Raw genomic sequence first — 24911 nt, forward strand, 5'->3', positions numbered from 1 at the left:
AGTTTTTTGAACTGAAACTGTTAAACAGCGCCAGGGCTGCACTAATACGTGCGTGACTCACGGGTACGAGCACGAGTACGAGCAGCGTGCTCACGCACAAGTTTTGTGCGCAGACGCCAAGCAAATGTCAAGTGTCAAAAAAGCGCTGAACACACGACAACAATGGCAGAACGTGTTTTGTTTTTGCTCTCAGCTGCCAACCCTCGTCAATGCTCTCTTCGCTCTCTTCTTGCGCGCTCTCTTGCTCTGTGTTGTTGTTGTTTTCGAGGGAGCTTATGCCCGTGGGCTGAGCGTGTGAAAGCTTTCTGGCACACATTGCGTATGTGTGTGTTTGGCCTACAGGAGCAGCCGCAGGATGTCAGCTGTGTGTGTGTATATTCTGTGTGTGTGTGTGTGTGTGGGGTAAAGTTTTCAATTCGCGCAGCTTTTCAGCAAGCTTTTAAAGGATACTCTGCTGCTGCGGTTTGGCAAAAGCACTTCCTATGAGTTTTCGTGACATTTTCATTCATTCTGTGCTAGATTTCCCGATAGTTCAAATCAGAGGTAACAACGAAAAGAGCTCATCATAAAAAAAAACAGAAAGAAAAAATACAGAAAACATCCAACAAAAAACCGATCCAATCCCACTCAAAAAAAATTGAAAAATATCGAAATATTGTTAAATTGAACAAATGTAAATAGTTGAAACTAATCGCAGAAAAAACAATGTTTTGAATAAACGCAGAGCGCTTTCGACTCGTCGTCATCATCTGCAATTATTTTTTTTCTGTTCAATTGTTCTTTAAAAGTGCGCAAGAGTGAGACGTAAGTTGCATAATTTTCGTAACGAAACGAAATGAAAACGAAACAAAGCGAGGAAAACGTGTGCAACCCAAAGTGACAACGACAAATTGCAAAATTGCCAAATTGAAAATGTTTGAATACCAAGTATTCTCTTTTTTTTTTGGGGGAAAATGAAAAACTTTTTTCATAACGTGTTTGACAAGTGAACTGTGAAAAGAGAAGGAAAAAACGTGTAGCCAATATATATGTACATACATAGGCACTGTGTGAGTGTAGGTGTGTGTGTGTGAGTGTGTGCGTAGGCGTGCAGTCGTTATGACGCTCTCAGCTTTTTGGCCCCTCTCCGTCTCCCTCGCACACATCGCTTTGCGCCTGACTCTCTGAGTGCGTCTCAAAATCATCGATTTTTCCGAGTTATAACAACAACAACAACGTGAACAAGAAGAGCGGCAACAGCAACAACAAGTACAACAAAGAGGTAGTACTACTGCCCCCCATTTACATTGACGTTTGTCCCTTTTTTTACTTTAGTGTTTTTCTTTTTGTTGTTGTAGTTTTATTTTGTATCTCTTGCCTGTTCCCACCCACATGTAATCAAATGGGAAAACACCTTTCGAAATTCGAATTTCGTAATTTTCGCTTTTTTTTTGACACATTTTCATTTTCATGTTTTTCTGTTGTTTTTTGTTTGTAACCCCAAAATGTATGCTGAGCATCCGCAAGGAAATCTGCTGTTTTTTTTCTTTTTGCTTACACTTAAAGAAAGTGTGACGTAGTGGAAGCTATCAATTTCAAGATCAAGAAAATCTATTATCGCATAAAAGCAAATACTAATTGAATTCCCTTGAATTCGAAGGTCTCGAGCTTAGGTTACACTTGCCAAAAACATTTGGAGGATGGGCAGACATGTGAAGAGTCATTGAGACTGACAACTTGGCAAATGCCGTCTCATTTATCAAATTGTTTGTATGCTCTGGATACAAGTCAAGATGAATATTATTTGCATATCAAGGTTATATTTCGTTTTATTGCATTTATCAAATTCTTTTGCATTTTACCTATTTCGCGATGCGTGTTTCTCAACTTTTGTAACTTAGTAATGAGATTATTATCACAGAGGTAAACTCTATTGAAAAACTTTATTAGAAAATATTTGCAACAATATATAGTTTTCGATTCAGAATAATAATAAGAAACCTAAAATTTTGAAAAAATATAATTGTCAAGTTGAGCAAGCATTAAACCTATAATTGAGGTCATTATTGAACAATTTCTTGGAATGTATAACAGCATTTTCTTATTACCAATTGTTTGATTTAACAAATTTTTATTTATTATATTTAATTTTCATCCACTTATTTTCAAAACTTCTTTACTATTGTCTTTATGATATCTAATTATTTTAGTTATCATTAATTTTGTTTTTAATATTTTGAGTATTTATCTCTTTTGCATTTATTATGTTTAAATCGTTGCTATTAAAATGACATTATTTTTATTGGTTTCCTTTGCATCATTAAGTGAGCTGATTTGAAAAGAAGAGATTTAGTGCTACCACAAAACTGAATCATGTTGCATGCTGCAAGGGCGCCAGAGCAAAGCTTTCGTCTTCTTTGTCTTTTGCACTTTTGCCATTTCCATTGGCATTTTCAGTTGAATTGCCAATTGGCAGCGGCTTTACATTCTTTTGGCCAAGTGTAAGCAAAGCTTTCATTGTTGCTGTCACAGTTGCGTTGTTGTTGTTGTTGCTGTTGTTGTTGCTGCTGCTGGTGGTGGCGTGGTGAGTTGTGGTGTGGTATAAAAGCTTTGCCAAGTGGCAAGTTCATGAGTAGGTACACAATTGTGTCAAATTCACAACTCAGAGAGTGTGCGTGTTTTTGCGTGTGTGTGTGTGTGAGAGTGTGTGTGCGTGTGGCTTTTCAATTTTCCACATGCAACACACATTGAAAATGGTTAAGCAAAATGAATTAATACTTTAGGGAAACTAACTAACAGACACAAAAAAAAAAAATACAATCGAATACACAACGAAATAATAGGGGTTTTTCCGAGTCGAGTATTTCGGTGAAAATAAACTGGACATTGCGAGGGGTCAACGGTGCGGCGGTGAGTTTTCTCTTCTCGTGTCTCGTAGAGCCATAGAACATAGAACTATATACTATATAACGAGTTTTGTAGCAACCCCATTAGTGGCATCCTCCTCCCAAGCAAAAAAAAAAACTCCCGCTGTTCCAATTGCTTCCCATTGCTTTAGACTCCCACAAAATCAAAATAAAAAGAAATAAAACATAGACATAATGGTTATACTACTAGCCAACTGTAGCTTACATAATCGGTCCGCGTGTTTACCCTTCCCCACAAAATAAAAAACACAAATTCCCGCCGTAGAAAGAAATTGGTGAATACAAAATTTTGGGAAAACTTATTCTGAATGTGTGCAAAACGTGCGTTGTGTGTGGTTTTGGATTGTATTTGCAGACCGATCTCGATGTCTCCGCAATTAGATAATGCTTAAGTTACCAAAAGGTTTAAAAAAGAAAAAGAAGAAGTCGAAAAAGGACCAAGAACTCTTCACTGAAGAGGAGCTCGAGCAGTATAAGCGCGATCTCAAAGCCAAACAGGAGGCAGCCGCCAACAAATCAGACGCTGGCGAATCGGACGCAGCATCGGACGTCGAGGGCGTTGCATCTGCGTCGAGCTACAATACAAACACCTCAGCGGGTCATCATCATCAGAGCCAGTCGAGCGGCAGGCCAGCCGATTCGGCGGCAACATCCACATCCTTCGCAGCAACAGCGGCTGGCCAGGATTCAGGACATCAGCAGCAAAGCGCTGACGCCGCCGGCGACGAAGAATGGGCCAAATTTAAGGCATTAACCTCGGGCGTTGATAATATCTTACACAAGACACAGGACGAACTCGATCGAATCAAAAAGGAATCGTTCTACCAGCGTCTGCCATCCGCTGCCGAAAAGAAGCGACAAGAGGAGGAGGAAGCCGCCCGTCGCGAGGCCGAACGTCTCGAGCGGGAGCGACAACTTGCCGCCGAGCGTGAAGCGAATCGGGATAAGCTCGCGGAGGCTGTGGTAGAACTCTCCGAATCGGAGGACGACGCTCAGGACGAGGTCGATGATATATTTGCCACCGATTATATCGAGGCAATAACCAGCGGTGAATTACAATTAGCCGTTGTACCCGATTCGCCGGTGCTTGAATTAGACGACGGTCCCGATCCCTTTGACACTGCCTACGCGGAGAAAGTCATCGTTGGTGCGGACAAATCGAAGGACAAGTCGAAGAAACTCGTTAGCCTTGGTGCCGCCGTTGAGGTGCTCTCCGGTCGTGTAGACCGTGAGCACGCCGTTGCCCTCGCCAATCCCAAGCGGAAGCTACGCAAGGGCATTCAGAATTTGCTACTCAGCGAGAGCGTTGATCTTGGGGATAACGAACCGGACCTTTTAGCTGCCGAACCGCAGCATAATCTCCTCGACGATCTTGTCGATGATGTGCCTGAGTCTGTGGCGCCCATCGATTTAAGTGTCTCACTGCATTTGCATTTGATTAAGCCGCAAAAAGTCGACGAGGAGCAGGAGGAAGAGGAAGCTTTCGGTGGTGCACTTAATCCCGATTTAGCCGAGTTTGATGCGCTAAAGGACGAGGAAGACGACGAGTTTGCGGAATTAGCAGCGGAATCGTTGACCAAAAAAGAGGACATTACCATAGTTAATCAGGTGGTGCTTCCGGGCGCCGAACTACTTGCTGAAGAAACCAGTTGGGCTGAATTTGCACCCGAGCCAGAGGAGGAACAAACAGGTGAGTGAGGGTAGAGCAATATCCCTTGAATTGGACTAACTCTAATTGAATTGCAGGCAAACCTAAGCGACCCCCTCCACCAGTGCGTCCGGCCACAGGACCACACATTGTGCCTGGTGCCATCTACGTGAGCGACGACGACGAAGACGAGCAAGACGACGATCCCTTCAACACCAACTACGCGGAGCAAGTGATCAAAAAGACAACCGTACTCGAGGAGGACGACGACTTCGATCCCCGTGCCGAGGAGTGTCACTTGGCAGCTCCAGCTCGTGATCTCTTGGCCGGCAGTGCCACTGATCTGAGCAAGGTTGTGCCTGCCCCATTGGCACCCACACTCAGCGTCGATCAGGCGGACGAGGGACAGGACTTTGATCCCTTCGACACATCCGCAGTCAACGCTCTTGTGCAGCCCAAGGCAACCGAATTGCGCTTTCTCGAGCGTGAACTGCTCAACGAATCGGGTTCGAATCTCAAACACTCACTAAGCGATCCAGACTTTGATCCACGTGCCGGGCAAGAGGAGGAGAAGCCGGCGAAGACAGCGCCTGTTGTGGTAGCTCAGATCACAGTCGGCGATCCGGACTTTGATAGTGTGCGTCGCAAATCATCGCTGAGTCTGAATATACAAGGCAAGAGCGTTGGTTTTCTGGTGCCCAGCGGGCAGGATTTACTGGCAGCGGGTAATGATCATTTGGGTGCCAACAAGAAGCCATTAACGCCCTATTACGCGCCCAGCGCCCAAACGATCAGCGAACGCGAATCGGAGGATCCATTCGACACATCGTATGTACCAGAGGCGAAGCTCAGTGACGTCGAACTAAAGCACATTGAGGCCGATTTGATCACAGAGCCAACGTTGAAGCATAGTCTATCCGATCCGGATTTCAATCCACGTGCACCGCCCACTCCCGTGCCTGCGGAGGTGCTGCTGGCGGTTGAGGAGAACATCGATATCAAGGTGCTGACACCAGCCCAAGAGCGCCGACAACTGCCAAGCAACGTGCAGACGGAGGACGACGAACAGGAGGACATCGATCCATTTGATACGTCAATAGCGGCCAATTTACAACCCGGACAGACGGAATTAAAGCTGCTGGAAAACGAACTGCTGCCGGAGAGTGCAAGACAGCCGGTGACCGGAGTGTTGGACACACAGAGTGACGCACAGGAGCTGGGACTGGGCGATAAAGTGTTGACACCGTCGCTGCCCAATCGCACAACACAACAGTCGCTGGAGGAGCAGCTGGATATAGATCCATTCGACACATCGATTGCCGAGAATCTAGCGCCCGGCGAGACGGAAATAAAGCTACTCGAAAGCGAGCTAATCGAGCGCTAAAAACAGTAAAGACAACAACAAAGACAACCAGACAAAACAAACAAAGCAAACACAAAACACAAAAAAACAGACAACATGGCTAATCCTTTTCTCATGGACGATGATCTCGATGGCGGCGATGTAGCCGTCAATCCCTTCTTGATGCACAGTGAACCGGATGCAGCGGGAGGCGAATCAGCGGAGAACCCCTTTGGCGAATCCGCCTCCAATCCCTTTGCCTTTGGCGGCGATGAACTGGAAACGGAGACAGCCGAACATGTGCCTGATATTGATCCGGCGATGAGTTTCTTTGGCACCACCATCGAGGCAGAGGACGATGCACTGAGTCTCAAGTCCGCTGCCGAGGAGGATGATGAGGGCAAGAAGCAAGCAGGTGGAGGAGCACCACCGCCTCGACCACAGCCACCACAGAGCACACAGGAGCTGATCAACACGGTGTCCAGTCAGCTGGACGAGACCAGCTCAGAGCTGTTGGGTCGCATACCCGCCACACGTTCGCCCAGTCCCATCTCCATGCGGGATCTTCACTCACCTAGTCCCACGCCCGACTCGGGACTGGCCGATCTCCTGGACGTCGATGTGGATGTGTCGGACAGTGGCTCCAGTGCCAATACTCAAGGCATTGAGACGGATCTCATGGGTGGCAGCATCATTGCGGCAGCTCCAGCTCCAGTGGCAGCGGCGCCCCCTAGACAATCCCTTTGGTGTGCCAACGGCGTTGCCCAATCTGCAGGGCGCGGCACCGTTGCCATCACCGGCCAAGCAGCAGCCACCGCGTCCGCCACCGCCGCGTCCAGCGCCCCCCAAGGCCAACACCGCCGCCACAGCTGATGCAGGGTCAGCATGGACAACAGCAACCGGCGCCGCCGCAACGTCCGCCACCACCATCAGCCCAACCGGCGCCAGCTCCTGCTCCCGCACCTGCCGCTGACGATCTGCTAGACATGTTTGGCAGCAGCAGCAAGCCAGCGAAACCGCCGCCACCCAAGACCAAGGAGGATATACTCAGCCTGTTCGAGCAGCCAGCGGCGCCAGCTGCCAAACCCGATTTGCTCAACGACGATCTGCCCGAGCAGCAGCAGCAGCAACCTCAGCAGGCGAATGGAGCTCGAGATGAGCCCATCTTTAGTTCGCTGCTGATACGACCGGACGATAGCACCCATGACATTACCTCACAGCCACAAGCGGCAACCTTGGCGCACATTGCGGCACCGCCGGAGGCTACGCAGCGCCAGCGAGCGCCCACGCCGGACATTGAGATCACCACGGTGGAGGATCTGCCACGTTCCGACGATGAGGATGAGGAGCCGGAGCCAACGCCCGTGAAGGTTGAAGCCGAACCCGAGCCTGAGCAGCCTGCTGAACCGGAATTGCAACTGGAGCTGGAGACGCAGGCTGAACCGGTTGTCGAAGTTGAACCGGAGCCAGAGCCGGAACCCGAACCGATTGCCATTGAGTCGGATCAGAGTCCTCCCACAGAGTCGGCGGCCACCACTCAAGCGGCGAATGTGGAGCTGGGCAGCGATGAACCGGAGCAAATGGACACTGGACTGGATTTCCCGGGGTTGGCGAGTGGACAGCTCTCGGCGAATCCGTTTGCCAGTCCCGAGGAGGAGGACGAACCAAGTTTTGCCCCTGCGCCAATTGTCAGCAACATTTTCGCGGTGGACGAGCCGGAAACGGAGCCACAACCGCCGGAAGTGCAACCCCGACAGGCTCCGGCAGTGCCACCTGTCAGCAGCTATGTGAGCAACATCTTTGCCGTTGAGCCAGATGAGTTCGATGCGTTCTCAGCCAAGTTTGATTCCGTGAAGAAGGACAACATCAGCATACTGGATGGGTTCGGTGGCGGCGGCTCGGGTGCAATAACACCCACTGGAGGAGATGGTAAGTGCTTAATTCATTAATAAATACGAATATAAAGTATGGTTGGCCCGAGTCAACAAAATGACATGCCGTAGATTTAAAACTTCTAAAAGAGATTTTAGTTTCTTTGTAATTCCTTGAGATTTATCCTTTAAACTTCCATTTCATCAACTGTTTCTTTCTCATTTTGTTGCAGCTTGGGGTGACAGCGCTTTTGGCTCTGCGACGACAACGGCCAACGCCTTTGGTGAGGTGAACTCGGCTGATGATGGCTTCGGCAATGAGGACGATGACTTCTATGCGATGCAGGCGCCGGCACGTGCCGATTCAGTGGAGTCCGTGGACAAAGAGTTTAGCGTGGTCATACGACCCAAGGCCGAAGGCTCTTCCGGGGTAGCACCACAGCTGGCGCCACCGCCGCCACCGGCTCGCGGTGTAGCTGTAACAGCGACAACGCCACCGGCAGTTAATCCCTTCGAGGATGTGAGCGGTTTCCCAGCGCCACCGGCAGCCGCTCCTAATGCCGAGGGCAGCATCAAACGCACCGATTCGCAGGACACACCGCAGACGCCGCTGTACGACGAGGATGTGTCACAGCCGCTGGAGGAATTCCCGCGACTACATTACGTCGGACCCGGATGGGAGATGCAGCTGCGTCAGCCGAACAAGAAGAAGATCACCGGCCAACGGTTCTGGAAAAAGATCTTTGTACGTCTCGTCGTGCAGAACGATGTGCCCGTGGTGCAATTACTCAATCAGGCTGGGGACAAACAACCGTTCCAGGAGCTGCCACTGCAACCATCATATTCGGTATCAGAGATCGGAGCCCAACAGTACGATCAGTTCGGCAAGATCTTCACCATGAAGCTGCAGTACATCTTCTACAAGGAGCGTCCGGGCGTGCGACCCGGTCAGGTGACCAAAGCAGAACGCATCACCAACAAGCTGACAAAGTTTGCACAATACGCCATCGCCGGCGACTACGAAGGCGTCAAGGAGTTTGGCAGCGATCTCAAGAAACTCGGCTTGCCCGTCGAGCATGCACCGCAATCGTCGCAGCTCTTTAAGATCGGTTCGATGAACTACGAGGATATGAAACAGTTTTCCGTATGCATTGAGGAGGCGCTCTTCAAGCTGCCCGCGTTGCGAGAACGTGCGCTCACATACAAAATGGAGGAGGTCCAGGTGACGGCGGTGGATGAGATCACCGTCGAGCAGGACTACGAGGGTAAAATCCTGAAACAGATCGCTCGAGTGCGTCTCTTCTTTTTGGCCTTCCTCACTGGCATGCCCACCATCGAGTTGGGCGTCAACGATATGTGGCGCCAGGGCAAAGAGGTGGTGGGACGACACGACATCATTCCGGTGGCCACCGAGGAGTGGATTCGCTTGGAGGCGGTCGAATTTCACAGTGTGGTCAATCAACAGGAGTACGAACGTACGCGCACCATCAAGTGGGTGATGAGATAGCATTGAATTGCATTTTTTTTTAAACAGAAATGTAATCCGTATTTCATGTTTTGTCTTCTACAGGTTCCAGCCACCAGATGCCAATTATATTGAACTGTTGCGCTTCCGTGTGCGTCCGCCCAAGAATCGTGAACTTCCGCTGCAGCTGAAGGCCACCTGGTGTGTCACTGGCAACAAGGTGGAGCTGCGCGCCGACATCCTTGTGCCGGGATTCACTTCGCGCAAGCTAGGACAAATCCCCTGCGAGGATGTCTCGGTGCGCTTCCCCATACCCGAGTGTTGGATCTATCTGTTCCGTGTGGAGAAGCATTTCAGGTAATGGCAAAGTCTTTCAATATCTGCATGACTCCTTTTAAAAGAGTTGCTTTAATGTTAACTATCAATCATTTTATTGCTCAATCATTAATACCATGAAAGGACTAGTAAACGACTACAAAATGAAATATTAGTAAATAAAATAAATAGTTTATAAATAAACATTGAAAAGGAAAATACTAAATGAACCTAATGAAAAGTCTTTTCTAAATAATTGCATAACATATACAAAATTGTATTACTGACAGTCCATTAGTTATAGTTCCATCATACCATAAGTGCATTCTATTTAGATTTAAATATAATTAAATAGTTAGTATATGATAAACGGCTTAACAGCTGAATTACTAAACAAGTTGAAACTTGAAAACGAATTTACTAAACAACTAAATACGCTTTCAATATAACCAATCAAATAAGTGTCGATTGAAATTATCTAATTTTATTGGTCATTTAATTTGAAATTAACAAAATATCCAAATTTCCAAATTACTGAATACGTGAATTGTAGCTCAAACATAAAACTAATTCGCTTCGTTACCTTGCATAGATATGGCTCTGTAAAATCGGCCCATCGACGCACGGGCAAGATCAAGGGAATTGAGCGCATTCTCGGAGCCGTCGATACGCTGCAGGAGTCGCTGATCGAGGTGACTTCCGGCCAGGCGAAGTACGAGCATCATCATCGCGCCATCGTCTGGCGCTGTCCCCGTTTGCCCAAGGAGGGTCAAGGTGAGTACTGAGAGAACATTCATTCTTCCACTTTCCGGCTGACTTAAACCTTTACGCATCGTTCAGGTGCTTACACAACACATCAGCTGGTGTGCCGCATGGCACTCACGTCATATGATCAAATACCCAGCGAACTGGCGCCATACGCATTCGTGGAGTTTACCATGCCCGCCACGCAGGTCTCGCATACCACCGTGCGCTCCGTGAGTGTCCAGGACTCCGATGCCGATGAGCCCCCCGAGAAGTATGTCCGCTATTTGGCACGGCACGAGTACAAGTAAGTAACTAAATAACAAGGGTCGCGAGTAGTTGTCACATTCGACTCATTACTTTGTTAAATAGATGTGTATTTTTTGTCTTGAAAGCAAATAGTTAATTTAATTATTTTATTTATTTAAATGGAAATCTGAAATACAATTTCATAGATACTATTTCTTTGTGTTAATCGCACTCTTAAAACTTGATTATTCTATTTTATTTTATTCATTAAGTGAAGAAGAGAATAGAATTTTATAAACACAAAAATATAACTTGAGTAACAAATGATATTGTACAAATACTAAGTTTCACTTTATATATTTTGTGGAATACACAAGGAAACTGATCATGATCATAATAATATTCATATTCAGAGGAGTGCATTATCAAAGATATTCAATATAGTCTTATCATAGAATTAATTGTACACAATGAATAAATTTATTTATACAATTTATTGAATGTAATCATAAAAGTATGTTTAAGATTGGAAAAAGCTATGATTTTAAAAATATGAAAAGAAGCCATCTTTTTATTATTTCGCACAGACCCATCATTAATTAAATATTTAAAAAATGCAAAGAATTGAGATTCATGTGACAACTAAACTTTTGTAAAAAATCTTTACGCTAATCTCTCTTTCTCTGTTTCGTTGTCTCTCTATCTCTATCTCTCTCTCTCTCTGTTAGGGTTGGCATCGAGACCACGCACGGCGAGTCCACGAATGCGTATTTGGCGGCAACGCGTCCAATACGCGAGGAGTCCTCCAGTGGCACAGGTGCTAGCAAAGCAACTGCCTCGCCAGTGCCACCAAGCGACTCAGACTCGGACTCCAATTAAGCTGCATCACACACACACGTACACATATATAAAATACACACTCACACACACACACACACACACACACACACAGAGACAAACAATAGCGTTTGCTGAATGGAAACCGAGTTTCTTAGAGTGCGACAGAAAGATGCTTTGATTAACATCCTTTGCTTTAGCCCAACGTGTTCTCATCGTATTAGTTCATTTCGTACACATTACGTATACGCGCCGTGTGAGTAGCTCGATTAAATTGGATAAATTGGATTAGTTGACAATAAAAATATAGGAAAAGCAAGCACATGGGGCATGGAGAGTCTCCCAAAATGAATGATAAAAAGGAATGATGGATTGTATTGCATTATTGTATCTATTATTGAGTTCTGTTGATGCGTATACTAAACATACACTTACATACTAGACATACTATACTATATATATGTGTAATCTCATCTCAAATACTTACGAGTAATTAGATACGTTAACCAAAAAAAGGAGAAGAAGCGACCAAACGATGCGAACAAACGATCTGAGTTATTGTAAGCGTACGTAAAGTCAACCCATACATATGCATAGAGATAATGGTTAAACAAGTTACATACTTACATACATATGCAACCCAAACACACACACACACACACACACACGCATATATATAAATAACATATATAAAACATACTATATATACATACATATAATATATGAGAGTTCATAGTTATTAACCTATTAACTGATGTTACATACCTATACATTAAGGCGCAAGTGACAAGACAAAAGAGAAATGATAAGCAATTTCGCAAAACATCGTTCAAGTACGATTTAAGTTATCGTTGAAAGTATTCCCCAAGATCTGCATATGCATACAACTACATACATACTTATTATTATATATTGGAGTATCGTAAACCTGGCCTCAACAGGCTAACGCACACACACACACACACACACACACACACACACACACACACTACATAGATTGATGAGAAGATTTTTCAAGAGTTTAAATTTATATATATGTGTTACCGCCTAAATAAAATAAAAACTGCAGTTGATGGGCATAGTTGAAATCCAATCCGATGTTTGCCACAACACTGCTGCTGGCAGCTGTTTCCGTTTCCGTTTCGCAGCGGATCATCACGATCATCGTCGTTATCGCCCATCGCCCATCGCCCACAGCAAAGTATATAAAAATCAAGAGTTAAACACACACTAAAAACAAAACTAAGCTTTATTGAGACATTGATTTCAAATTATAAATAAATTCAATTTACATTTAACTTGAAGCAAATACGGAAATGCATATTCAAAATGTTATTGTTGTGAATCAAACTAAATTACATATTTATTCAAAAGAAAAACAAAAGAAAATAAAAACCAAAAAGCAAAAAAAAAAAAACTACAAATTAAAAAAGAAAACCCAAAAACAAAACGTAACCTAAATGAATAGTGAAAAATGAATCGCATCTTTGTTAAATCAAGCAAAACATAAAAAAAGTTTATAAAGCAAACTACATACATACTACATACAAGTATTTATTGAAGCATAAATGGAAAACCAAAGAAAAACAAATACAAAAAAAAAAAAAACGATAAAGATTAAATAAAAATATACAAAAAATGGAAAGACAACCTATACATACATGCGCATATATTGATAAATAAATTGAGTTTAATAGCAAAAATTGCATAATAGATTTGTTAATTTAGTGTTTAACGAATATACATACTCGTATTTACATATGTATGATGTACTTTATTATTCATTTCCACTTCTACTCAATTCAATATCCTGCCCCCTCTCAAATATCTGTTGCTTCATTTTGTTGTTTTACACAAAATACTAAAAAAATACTACTTACATAAACATAATACTTAAACGCCTACGATTTTGGAAAACGACTCTCAATGGACATATTTGATCACATGCTATCTTACAAAATACATACATATACATATGCATACATATATTTATATACATGTATATGAATAGATATTTATATATACATATATTAACAAGAACAAATTCCCCTCTCCTTCCCCTGCCCTCCCCTCATATATGTATGATGTATATTGTAAACCCCTAGGAATTATTGCATTAGCAACAAGAAAAGAAAAAAAAAACAATGTGAAATTTCTCATTTATGTATTGTATGTTATTCTTTATTTACCTACGTTTAAAAATTAATATATACAAATATACAGATATATATATATATATATAAATATACAGATATACTGATATGATATGTATTCTATGTACAATAAAGTGCAATAAAAGGAAAAGGAAGATAATGACAACCCCCCCAAAAAACAACACGAACAACAACAACAAACACAAAGATGATGATGGAGAGCTAATTCCTGAATGATAATTTTCACATGTTATATATTATAAATATACATATGCATATACATGGTATTATCTGATGAACTAAATACAACAAAATGATTAAACAAGAAACATAGACAACAAAATGGAAATTGAAAATGAAAATGAAAAATCCCCCTCCCATTATGATGGAAATTAACTAGTCAAATGATGAAAATAAATATTGAACAAGTAAAAATTCAACATGCTCACGTTTTTTTCTTATTACTAAAGTCAAGTGCATGGCTTTGTAGTTGCAGTTTTCGGTGCTCACTTTAAGCCATTTATCATGCGGCTGGCCCCAAGTTTCTTTTCTCTCCCCTTCTCTTTCGCCTCCTTCGTCTCGTCGTCTGCAATCAGTGCACATGTGCAGAGATTTACCACTCAAAATCCTCGTAAAATATTATGCTCCAACTTTAGATCTAAACATCTCGTCTCGAGCTGTGACCTCACTGCCAATGGCTTTGACTCTCAAGTGCATGTCCTAACCACATAACTTTAACTTGTCCATGTGACGTGCCTGGCGCATTGTTCTCCCTTTTCTTTCTCTCTCATCCTCCCTTCTATCTTCGTCTGACTTGCATGCTAATCATTTATGTTGGCCTTGTTTGTTGGCTGCAGCGGGCACTTGACTCTTCGCTCAACAAAAATACTACAATATATAATACTCTTAATCTGGTGTGTTGAACAAATGAACTACTCGGCGTATGAGAGATATTACTCAACAACAAACTTTTCCTTTTCACAGTTGCTCAACTAACTTCGCTTCGTTATAATTTAACCAAATGCACTTCTTCATTGAAATGGATATTTTTAGAAAACTTTTGCTGCAATTAAATGAATTTTGAAATTATTTGTTTTCTGCGAAATCATGTTGAACTCTCATGAACTTAGTTCGAGTTTTCGAGCTTGTCAATCACAATTTGAATGGAGTTGCAAGAAGAACTACGCGACTTCAAGCACGTGCTGGAAATTTCGCTGTCAGGCAAAAACTGGCAGGCAGCGGCTGTCAAATGTTGTTGGCCAACAACGAAGATTTGCGCAACGGCCAGGATGAAATTTGTGTTTTATGAAGCCTCGGCCATAACTGTGTTTAGCTCCCCAAGAAAATGCCTCAAAGGCTCAATCTATGCTAGCGAATGTTTACTGCTTTTGCTGATGAAGAGAGTGAAGCTTTTGGCTGTCAGTTGCCTATGTGTGTGTGTGTGTGTGTGTGTGGTCGAAGGCAACTCAATCTACGTGCGCTTAGAACAAGTCACGATCGAATCAATAAATGTGTTGAATAAATGACACAAGCTGTGCTGTCGCCGCCAAACAAATAGAAATCGAAACAGAGGGAAGCTCTCAGAAACACACACAAAATTGATGAAAATGAAGATGTGTTTACAAATACTTGCAAGCGATTTTTGACATCTGCGAAAATCATATAGTAATAATTTGCCAAAGATGGACTGACACATGCCAGAAGGCTAAACACACACACACACATGTGCCACTCAGTGTTGTTGCTGCTGCTGTTGCCTCATAGCCAGCAGCAACAACTACTCAGTCAGTATCACACACGTACAGCACAATCAATTGCAATCGGAGGGAAATAACATATATTTTGAAAGGTGTGAGTGTTCGTAAAATACGTTTAAGATATGCCTGCAAACATTTCCTCTTAAATTGTTAGCATAACTCATTTAAATGAATTAAACATGGAGTATATGGAGAAGTTTTATTTAATGTTGTATTTATTTAATTCCAAAATATGTTCAATCCTAAATAACGTCAACTTTTACTTTATAAATTTATTTATTACATTTGTTATTGTATTTATAGTTTTTGTATTTATTTAGTTTATTTTTTATGAACTTGGAAACAGGACAAATTGGTACTTTCAACTTCAACAGTGTAACCCAAATGATTTGCTCAATTTACTATTCTAGTCTTTGATTAGCTTGTAAGTTTATTTACGGATCAATATACTCTTAGAATGTAGTATTGTATATTAAATATTATAGTACTGATGTAAATTTTTATTTTCTTCAAACTTTGCTTCGAAGTAAACCGATTTCGATTTTCGCTTACTGAAGCGATGTGAGTCAGTCAATGCAGAGAATATAGCTTCAGGACATAGAGTAATAAACTTTTTTGTTTAAATTCATTCTATGTATTACGTATTTAAACCAGTACAGCAATAAAGAACCATAACAACACATAGATTATTAACAGGTAATTATTTTTGATACTAGATATGCCCAAGAGTGTGAAAAAGTAGTTACCAACAATTTTAGTTAATGTGTACCAAATGTAAACGTGTTTCTTAGGCTTGGCGGCGGACTAAGACAATTGGGAAAGTAAAACTACTAAGTGGGTGGCTTTATAAAGATTACCAAGCTTGCTGAAGTTAAAGTACGATCAACTGTTACTTAGCAGATGGGACTCTTACTTAACAGTTGTGCTGAAGTGAAATATATATGTATATATATATATAATATATCAAATCAAGCTAGTAGGTGAGTCGAGTATGAAAAATGGCACTGCCAGAAACTTGTGAGTATGTGTGTCATATGCTGTGTGTGTGTTTGACTAGGCGGCGGATCGAGATAATTGTGAAGGCGAATGTGCTAAATGGGCGTGGCTGAGCTGGCGAGCTTAAGAATGTTTAGAAAGTGCTGAAAGTGATTCTAATCAACTGTTACACAACTGTTGTGACTATTGCTAAGCAGTTGTGCAGAAATGCAGCCAGACATCGCCTCGCATAGACAGAGAAGCAGCTAATAGTTGATTTGAGTGTGTGACTGAAAAAGTCATTGCCAAAAATTTGTCTTAAGGTGAACCAAAGGCTTAAAAAGGTGCTTGACTAGGCGGCGGACCGAGATAATTGTGAAGGCGGAGGTGCTAAGTGGGCGTGGTCAAGCACGAGAGCTACACAAAAATGTTTGAGCTTGCTTAGTGTACTTTTGATCAACAGTTGCTCAACAGCTGTGCATCATGTCACCGTATTGCAGATAATTGCTTGAGAAACGATCGAGTGAAAAATTGGCTAGCCAAAAATTTTAGTTTATGTTTGCCAAATGCATGCGAATGTGCTTAGGTAGGCGGCGGACCGAGATAGTAACGAAGTCGGGGTGGATAAGTGGGCGTGGTCAGGCAGCTGAGCTTAAATGTTTGACCAGGTGCCTTTGCTCAACAGTTAGTAGCTAGTAATTAGTTAAACTGTATAGTTGAAAAAGTCATTGCCAAAAATGTTGGAGTATTCATGTCAGATGCTGTGTATGTCTTTGATTAGGCGGCGGACCAAGATAAAAGCGTAGTCGAAGGTGCCACATGGACGTGGTCAGGGAAGCGAGCTTCACTAAGATTGCTTAGGAAGTTATGCACGAGATTCCAATCAACTGCTTCACAACTGTTGTGACTATTATTAAACAGTTGTGCAGCAGTATAGCAACCCCTTACCTTAGTTGATTTGAGTATGTGACTGAAAAAGTCATTGCCAAAAATTTGTCTTAAGGTGAACCAAAGGCTTGAAAATATGTTTGACTAGGCGGCGGACCGAGATAATTGTGAAGGCGGACCTGATCAGTGGGTGTGGTCAGGCAGGCGAGCTTCACTAAGAATGTTAAGAAAGTGCTGAAGGTGATTCTAATCAACTGTTACACAACTGTTGTGACTATTGCTAAGCAGTTGTGCAAAAATGCATCCAGACATTGCCTTGCATAGACAGAGAAGCTGCCAATAACTTATTTGAGTGTGTGACTGAAAAAGTCATTGCCAAAAATTTGTCTAAATTTGAACCAAGGGCTTGAAAATATGTTTGACTAGGCGGCGGACCGAGATAATTGTGAAGGCGGAGGTGCTAAATGGGCGTGGCCGAGCTGGTGAGCTTCATAAAGATTGCGAAGCTTGTTTAGGGTACTTTTGATGAACTGTTGTGCAACAGTTGAGCACAATGTCATTGCACTGCAGCTAATCACTTGGTAAAAGAGTTCAAGTGAAAAATTGGCTTGCCAAAAATTTTAGTTTATCTATGCCAAATGCATGTACATGTGTTTCACTAGGCGTGGGACCGGGTTAATAGCGAAAGCGGATCTGCTAAGTAGGCGTGGTCAGGCAGACGAGCTTCACTAAGATTGCTTAGGTAGCGCTTAAAGTGCCTATGACAGTAGTTGCTAAACAGTTGTGACTATGGCTAATCAGTTTTGTAGAACTGAAAGTCATTGCAATACATTGAAGTACTTAGTTGTTTATAGTTAATTGAAGTATGTGGCTCAAAAAGTCATTGCCAAAAATTTGTGAGTACGTGTTTCATATGCTAGGTATGTGTTAAGTTAGGCGGCGGACCAAGATAATAGTGAAAGAAGAAGTGCTAAGTGATCGTGGTCCAGAACCAAAGCTACACTTGAGGTTATCCAGCTCACTGTATGGGAAACTTTACTCAACAGTTACTCAACAGGTGAGTTGAGAATTGCAATAAGTCGACAGCCTTAGCTGCTGTGAAAAAGTGTGCAAGGTCTATGAAAAAAAATTTGTCCATTTTTTAAAAATTTAGGTGCTCTGTCTGACGGACAAAGATATTTGTGTGGGCGATTGAGTAAGGTGGGCGTGGGCATAGAGAAGAGCTTCACAAGGATTTTGCAACTTGTTTCGATGTACATGTGTGTGTATCGATCGCATATAAAATACAGTAATTGATTGCAAATAAAGATGATGCGAAACTTGCTCTAATTTCAAATTATAATACTATATTGAAGACTTTATTCTTTGCATGTAACTGTGGAATTTGCATTACTTTTCAATTTCTTTTCTTACTTTATGTACTCCTGTTTTAGTCCAATCTATTAATTATAAAATGGTGATTTACTTATTATAAAACGCAGAATAACATGATATACATAGTACATAAATAGACCCCAAATAGACGAATACTTAAATAAATTTTTTTAATTTTGCTGGTCAGTTATGCTTGCGATTGTTGTGCGACTGTTTGACATAACTATTCTAGATTAAACAAGCGAAATTGTTGTGTTTGAAACTTTGCCAATTGCGTCAGCGGAAGCAGCTATCATAAACTGATTTTGGAAAGGCGAAATGCAAAAAAAAAAAAAAATACGATGCGATGCGATGCGAATTCCTGTTCCACAGTTGGCAACGGACTAAATCTAATTACTGGCAAGACAGAAAAATAAATTCCATTGCGCATTAAATTCGAATCAATCATGTGGCTTCCTGTGCGCCATCTCTCGTCTCCTGTCTCCTGTGTTCTGTCTGCTGTCTTCCGTCCGCTGTCTTCCGTCTGCTGTCTCCAATATCCTTTCTCCTGTCTCCCGTGTGTCCTGCAATCTGTGAGCTGTGCTGTTTACGCTACAGGAACATTGTCAACATTTGCAAATCTAAACGAGGAGAGAGCGGGAGGTGGAGGTGGGGAATGGTTAAAGGTAAATGGAGTAGAGCGATTGGCAACAAAGTCTTGTGCCTTGGTTTCAGTTTATGCGCAACAATGTGTGGAGCACTCATGATGCGATTTACCGATTTTTATGGCCGCCATAACAATGGGAAGTGATTCCGGACTTGCCACTCCCACTCCCACACCCACACCCACACTCACAATTCGCTTTCTCTTTCTGGCTACCTGGCCATAAAATCCCCGCATAAAGCGACCAAATGGCCCGAGGCGGAGTAAAGCGGCTGCGGATCTGACCCCGACTCGACTCGACTCTACTCGACTTGAGTTCGACTTCGACAACGACTTTGGCCAGATGCGTGCATAATTATGCAATGCTAAGGAGGAGAGGAAGGGACGATACGCATTTGCAAACATTGACAACATGCCCCATAAAGAAAGCTGCGTTTGACGCCTTCAAGGGTCATGCCAAATGCAAATGGCGCGTGTTCCTTTACAGCTTCGTTCGCTTGCCATGTTGCCCTGACACCCACACATACACACACACACACTCACACACACATGCTGCATTTGCTGCATAATTTGTAGCATTCTTTCGTGAAGCGACAGAAGGATTCTTCTTTGGGTCTGCTCGCTATTCTCGCTCGTTGTCGTCTGAGCAGCAGCAGCATCTTCTGTGCAATATCACACGAATTAGCATAGAAAACTGCAAATTTGAATTATGGCCAGCAGCAGCAGCAGCAGCAGCTGTTACCAGCTGCCTTCTTCAAGCTGCCACTGCCACTTGCCACTTGCCACTTACCACTTACCAGTTGCCATCTTGCCACTTTTCCTTCCATTCTCGCCCAGCGTTAAAATTTGTATATGCAATGTCCAATCAAACAAGAAAATAACGAAATAACCTTTTCATGCAAGTCGCATTCAAAATACACTTTTTGTCATCTTAAAGACTTAAATAATCAGACTTGCGGCGACTTCAAAATTTAATTAGTTTGAATTTCAATTTGAAATATATTTATAAGTTTGCAAATTATAAAATTCAAACAAAGAAACATTAGATGAAACCTAAAATATAGAAACAAAGAAAAAGTGTCAATTTAAATATATCAATCAATATAATTTTATTCTAATGGCAATATTAGGTATACGCAACGTGGGTCCGTGAAGGATTTAATATGTCATTTTAAGCGAACATTTCAATAATCAGACTTAAACGTATTAAAATCGCATTATTTGCGGTCTTTAGAATTTGTTAATTCCGTATCAATAATAATATAAAAACAAACATAATATGTAAACAATTTGTTGCATAATTCACAATATTGAATTCATATTAAAAAATAGTAAATTAAACTAATTCTTCTTTACCCTTCTATAAATTGAAATATGTCCACCAATAATTGCAATAACAATGTTGCGTATACGCACCGTATATGACAAATGTATTATTTTCTTAAGTACTCCATTAAATTTTAAAGCAACTCAAACTAAATACAACATAATAGGAAAATGAACTTAGAAATATGATTCCTAGTCAAATTTTCTCAATCTCTATCATTCATCATCTCTCAGCTACTCTTGTACTGCCCAAACAGCGTTACATAGCTTTGTGTACTTTATTATTTGTAGCTCCTGGAATTTGCATGTGCAGATGTAACTGCAAATTTATAGAGACATACGAAGATACTTATGTATCTTTATGTGGGAGACATATGTACACATATATTAAACTATGATATGACCACTGTCAACAAAGCATAACTTATGTTATGCAGATGAGAGAGAGAGGTAGAGCCAAGAAAAGTGGCCAAGAAGATGCGTCTAGCCGTGCGTCTAATGCGGCTAATAGACACATGTTTGCCCATTTGGCCCGAAAAGTTTTTTCTTGGCCTAAGATAGGCCACTTGTCAGGCCTTTTTTTTTGGTATTTTCTGCTCTTTGCTTTTCGCTTTGGCAAATACGTAATCAGTAAAATTTTCATGCACATTTTTCTTTTAGTCTTTCTATGTTTTTTTTTTTTGGTTTTTTATCGAAGGAAGGAATGCAAACAAACGGCGCTTTGAGCTGACGCTCAACTTGAAATACGTTTCTCAATTTCCATAAACACGTGTGCAAATAGCACGTGTGCTCAGGCATCAGTTAAGGACACAAGCAAAGCAAAGCAAAGCAGAAAGAAAGCAAAGTGAAGTGAAGTAGGTGCTTAACATTAGCTAACTATTGCCGGCATTTGATTGAAGGCATTTCAACGCAAGCAACGCAAGGTCTCTCTGCGTTTTTTTTTTTTGCCTTCTTTTTCTCGTATTTGAGTTTCGGCGCCTCTGAAATGCGCCTCAAATTGATTTTTATTTATATTTCAAACGAAAACTTTTTTTCTGCAGCTGTTGAGCTTTTGTTTTTCATTTTGATGCTATGCTTGCTTCTTTTTTTTTTGCAGCTGTGACAAAGTTGTTTTCCCCGCCCCAAACTCCACACACTCTCTCTCTTTCTGCCGTGTGTTGTAAAACGAAGTCTCTTCATAGAATTTACATTAAGCCATTAAATAGAAATCGAACAGCAACAGCAAAAGCAAAAGCGACCCATCTGTTTTACTTTTTACTTAAACACCCCGCAGGCTGTTGAACTACGATTTGCACATAAAAGATATATGAGTGCTGTTGACTTTGGATTTTGCCATTCTGTTGTGGTCATAATTAAATTTGTATAAAGCGTCGACGCGCTTACTCATATAACCTATTTACTGCATTAAATATTGAATATCATTCCCCCATCGCCGTCGACATTCGCATCCCACAGTCATCGACTTGAGCGGCTCTCACTTTGAGCAACAAAAAATGCAATGACAGTGGCTTAACACTTGACATTATTTGATTGAGACAAATTGTATGATTAATTCAAATATTTAATGCAATGTTAGTAGTTGTTATTACAACAGAAAGTAGTGCTCACAGAAATTTAAAAATGAAACAATATCAATGCAATATGTTATGAAGTTTAAAGCTGTTACTTTATAATGAATTTAATAAATTTAATGACTTATTATTATTCTAATTTTTGTTTTAATTTATTTAGTATAAGCATGCCAGTAAAATGATATAAATAAATGCATTTAATTAATAAGTTATCCTTTTAATTTAATATTGAAACTTGATTTGATGCGTTTGATATGCTAAAATACCAGAATGAATGATGCCCACACTTTTCTACAGGTAAAAGTTACATAAAAAACATCTGAGTCGCAATTTATTGTTGAATATTTTTGGATTTTGTATTTTTTCTTCTTTCCATATTCTTTAGCTTAATCATTTGTTCTATTGCCTGAATTTTAGTATTGTCAAATTGTCGTCTAGTAGTATTCATATTGTTTTCAACACAACTTAAAATCCCGAAATTTAATTCGGGCATGAAAGATTAAGAAGATGTAATTCAATTTATAAGCTAAAAAATGTCATCTTAAATTTAGTCTGAAGTGCTTCGAAGCTGAGCCTGGTAATACATAAGAAATAAACAAAAAAAATGTATTCATTATTGGAATGCAACAATAAATTAAAACTCACTCTTTTTATACTACATTGATTTCATATGATTGAATGCATAAAATTATTGAATTTCATTGCACAAGTAATTCGTTAATATATAACATACACTAACTAATAAAAAATATAAATTGCTTATTAGAAATGTATATTTATTTCCCTCACTTTTCATACAATCTCATTGCAGTGCAGTGCAATTAAAAAGCTTTAAGCTTATAATACTGGTAAAGCAGCTTACGCAACTGTTGCGAATGCTCGGTAATCCGAGAAGATTGACAATCGATGCGATCGCTGGATGGGGCAACCACAGACAACTTACGTCTGATACTTCGACTGCGACTGCGACTGAGATGGGGAAACGATCTCATTAACATTTTGCTGTGGCAAGCAGCTGCAGTTGCATTCGTATCGAAGCCGTTGGACATGGAACGTTGGCGGAATCGTATCGCTGTGGTGACTGGCGCCAGTTCAGGAATTGGAGCTGTCCTCACCGGCCAACTGATTGCCTCGGGCGTTCGCGTTGTGGCCTTGGCCCGTCGCCTGGATCGGCTGGAGCAAGTGCGTCAACAGCTGGCCGAAGAACAGCGGCAGCAGCTGCACATTCGTCAATGCGATGTCACTGATTTGCAGTCCGTAAATGCCGCCTTCGATTGGATCGAATCGGAATTGGGTGGCGCTGATATATTGATCAACAATGCGGGCAAATTATCTGGTGGCCAGCTGGTGACCATGTCCCTGGACACTATGCAGCAAGTGCTGCAGACCAATGTCATGGGCGTTGTCTACTGCACGCAACGCGCCTTCAAATCGCTCAGAGAACGCAATGCGTCAGGCCATGTGGTGTTGATCAACAGCATTGTGGGTCATTATCTCTTTAATCCGTTGCCCGGCAGCTTCCAAGAGCTGAACATGTATCCCGCTACGAAGCATGCTCTGACTGCCATGACTGAGCTGTTCCGTCAGGAGTTTCGTGACTTCAAGACACAGATTAAGGTTACGGTAAGTTGTTTGCAATATCAAGTATACGAGTAGTTGTTAAATTTCATTCCAATGCAGAGCATTAGTCCGGGTCTGGTGGATACGGAGCTAGTGCCGCAGGCTTACAAGCGATTGCCCATGCTGCAGCCGGAGGATGTGGCCAATGCAATCATGTACGCTCTGGCCACACCGCCGCATGTCCAGGTCCACGAAGTAACCCTCAAGCCAATGGGCGAGCCTTTTTAATCTTGAAATGGGTGATTGCCTTTGCAGTTGTAGTAAACTTAAATAATATCAACATTTAAACAATTACAAAACCAAAACATAAATTAACGCAATGTTTGTACCTTTGCTTTACAGCCCAAAAAAAAAAATCTTTAATTAAAACGTTTAAAGTAAAGCATTTGCATCTAGAATTACAATAGTTCATTTGTAAAACTTGCTTTTCTTTATTAATATATATATATATATATATCAATTATAAAACTAAAACTAACTTTTCAAAAATAAATGATAACAATAACATTTTTGGTTTATTACTTAAATTTCTTCAGTTATAATATTAAAATTTCAAATGATAACAAAAGTACTAAAATTATTTTATTTATTTTATTTCATTTGTAAAACTTGCTTTTCTATATTAATATAATATTATATCAATTATAAAACTAAAACAAACTTTTCAAAAATAAATGATCACAATAACATTTATTACTTAAATTTCTTCAGTTATAATATTAAAATTTTAAATGATATACCACAAAAGTACTAAAATATTCCCAGAGCTATATGATATAGTATTTTATTTGTACAACTTGCTTTTCTATATTAATATTATATCAATTATGAAACTAAAACTAACTTTTGAAAAATAAATGATCACAATAACATTTTTGCTTTATTACTTAAATTTCTTCAGTTATACTATTAAAATTTCACCACAAAAGTACTAAAATATACCGAGAGCAATATCATATAGTACTACATTCAAAATATACCATAGATTACTTAACATATTACAAAATTATAATACTTTTCTACGCTATGGTTAGCGAGTATACAAATATTTCAACAACTAAATACTTGCTGTCAACAAGTTGTCATTATAACAGAAAGAACATATGAATTTGCGCAGCATTTAAGTGAAATGAACTTAATTGCTTTGAAAAGCAATAAATTAATAGAACTTATGTTGTATTAAAAGCGGTGATCGTTATGCGCAGTGTAACATCAAAATAAAAATAA

The 24911-nt window shown here is 41.0% G+C and overlaps 3 protein-coding genes across 6 annotated transcripts; all 3 read left to right on the top strand.

Annotated features, from left to right (window-relative positions):
• The first annotated feature begins 478 nt into the window (after positions 1-478).
• On the top strand, positions 479-5938 carry LOC132795506 (protein stoned-A). Of its 4 annotated transcripts, XM_060806245.1 has the most exons (4): positions 568-804; positions 2763-2889; positions 3262-4596; positions 4653-5938. In XM_060806245.1, exons 3-4 carry the CDS (start codon positions 3291-3293, stop codon positions 5936-5938), a joined length of 2592 nt encoding a protein of 863 aa, XP_060662228.1. In that variant the 5' UTR covers positions 568-804; positions 2763-2889; positions 3262-3290. The 4 variants fall into 4 exon arrangements, with proteins under 4 accessions (XP_060662230.1, XP_060662228.1, XP_060662231.1 ...); XM_060806247.1 differs by lacking the exons at positions 568-804; positions 2763-2889 and adding an exon at positions 479-543; XM_060806248.1 differs by lacking the exon at positions 2763-2889.
• Positions 5939-6013: 75 nt separating this feature from the next.
• LOC132795507 (protein stoned-B) lies at positions 6014-13043 on the top strand. The gene is given in 8 exon segments (XM_060806249.1): positions 6014-6578; positions 6631-6737; positions 6739-7825; positions 8001-9258; positions 9338-9589; positions 10140-10321; positions 10388-10598; positions 11269-13043. Coding segments are annotated over 8 exon segments (3813 nt in total). The 3' UTR covers positions 11420-13043.
• Positions 13044-23069: 10026 nt separating this feature from the next.
• LOC132795878 (farnesol dehydrogenase) lies at positions 23070-24077 on the top strand. The gene is made up of 2 exons (XM_060806820.1): positions 23070-23687; positions 23745-24077. Exons 1-2 carry the CDS (start codon positions 23112-23114, stop codon positions 23910-23912), a joined length of 744 nt encoding a protein of 247 aa, XP_060662803.1. The 5' UTR covers positions 23070-23111; the 3' UTR covers positions 23913-24077.
• Positions 24078-24911: the final 834 nt, after the last annotated feature.

The sequence above is a fragment of the Drosophila nasuta genome, chromosome X (assembly GCF_023558535.2).
Source record: "Drosophila nasuta strain 15112-1781.00 chromosome X, ASM2355853v1, whole genome shotgun sequence".
Lineage (NCBI taxonomy): Eukaryota > Metazoa > Arthropoda > Insecta > Diptera > Drosophilidae > Drosophila > Drosophila nasuta.

What these genes read in the sequence shown, in the direction of transcription:
- LOC132795878 (XM_060806820.1), top strand. Translation starts at nt 23,112, where the DNA reads ATGGAACGTTGGCGGAATCGTATCGCTGTGGTGACTGGCGCCAGTTCA. An exon ending in AGACACAGATTAAGGTTACG is followed by an intron (nt 23,688 to 23,744) that starts GTAAGTTGTTTG and finishes ATTCCAATGCAG; the next exon opens with AGCATTAGTCCGGGTCTGGT.
- LOC132795506 (XM_060806247.1), top strand. Translation starts at nt 3,291, where the DNA reads ATGCTTAAGTTACCAAAAGGTTTAAAAAAGAAAAAGAAGAAGTCGAAA. An exon ending in GCCAGAGGAGGAACAAACAG is followed by an intron (nt 4,597 to 4,652) that starts GTGAGTGAGGGT and finishes ATTGAATTGCAG; the next exon opens with GCAAACCTAAGCGACCCCCT.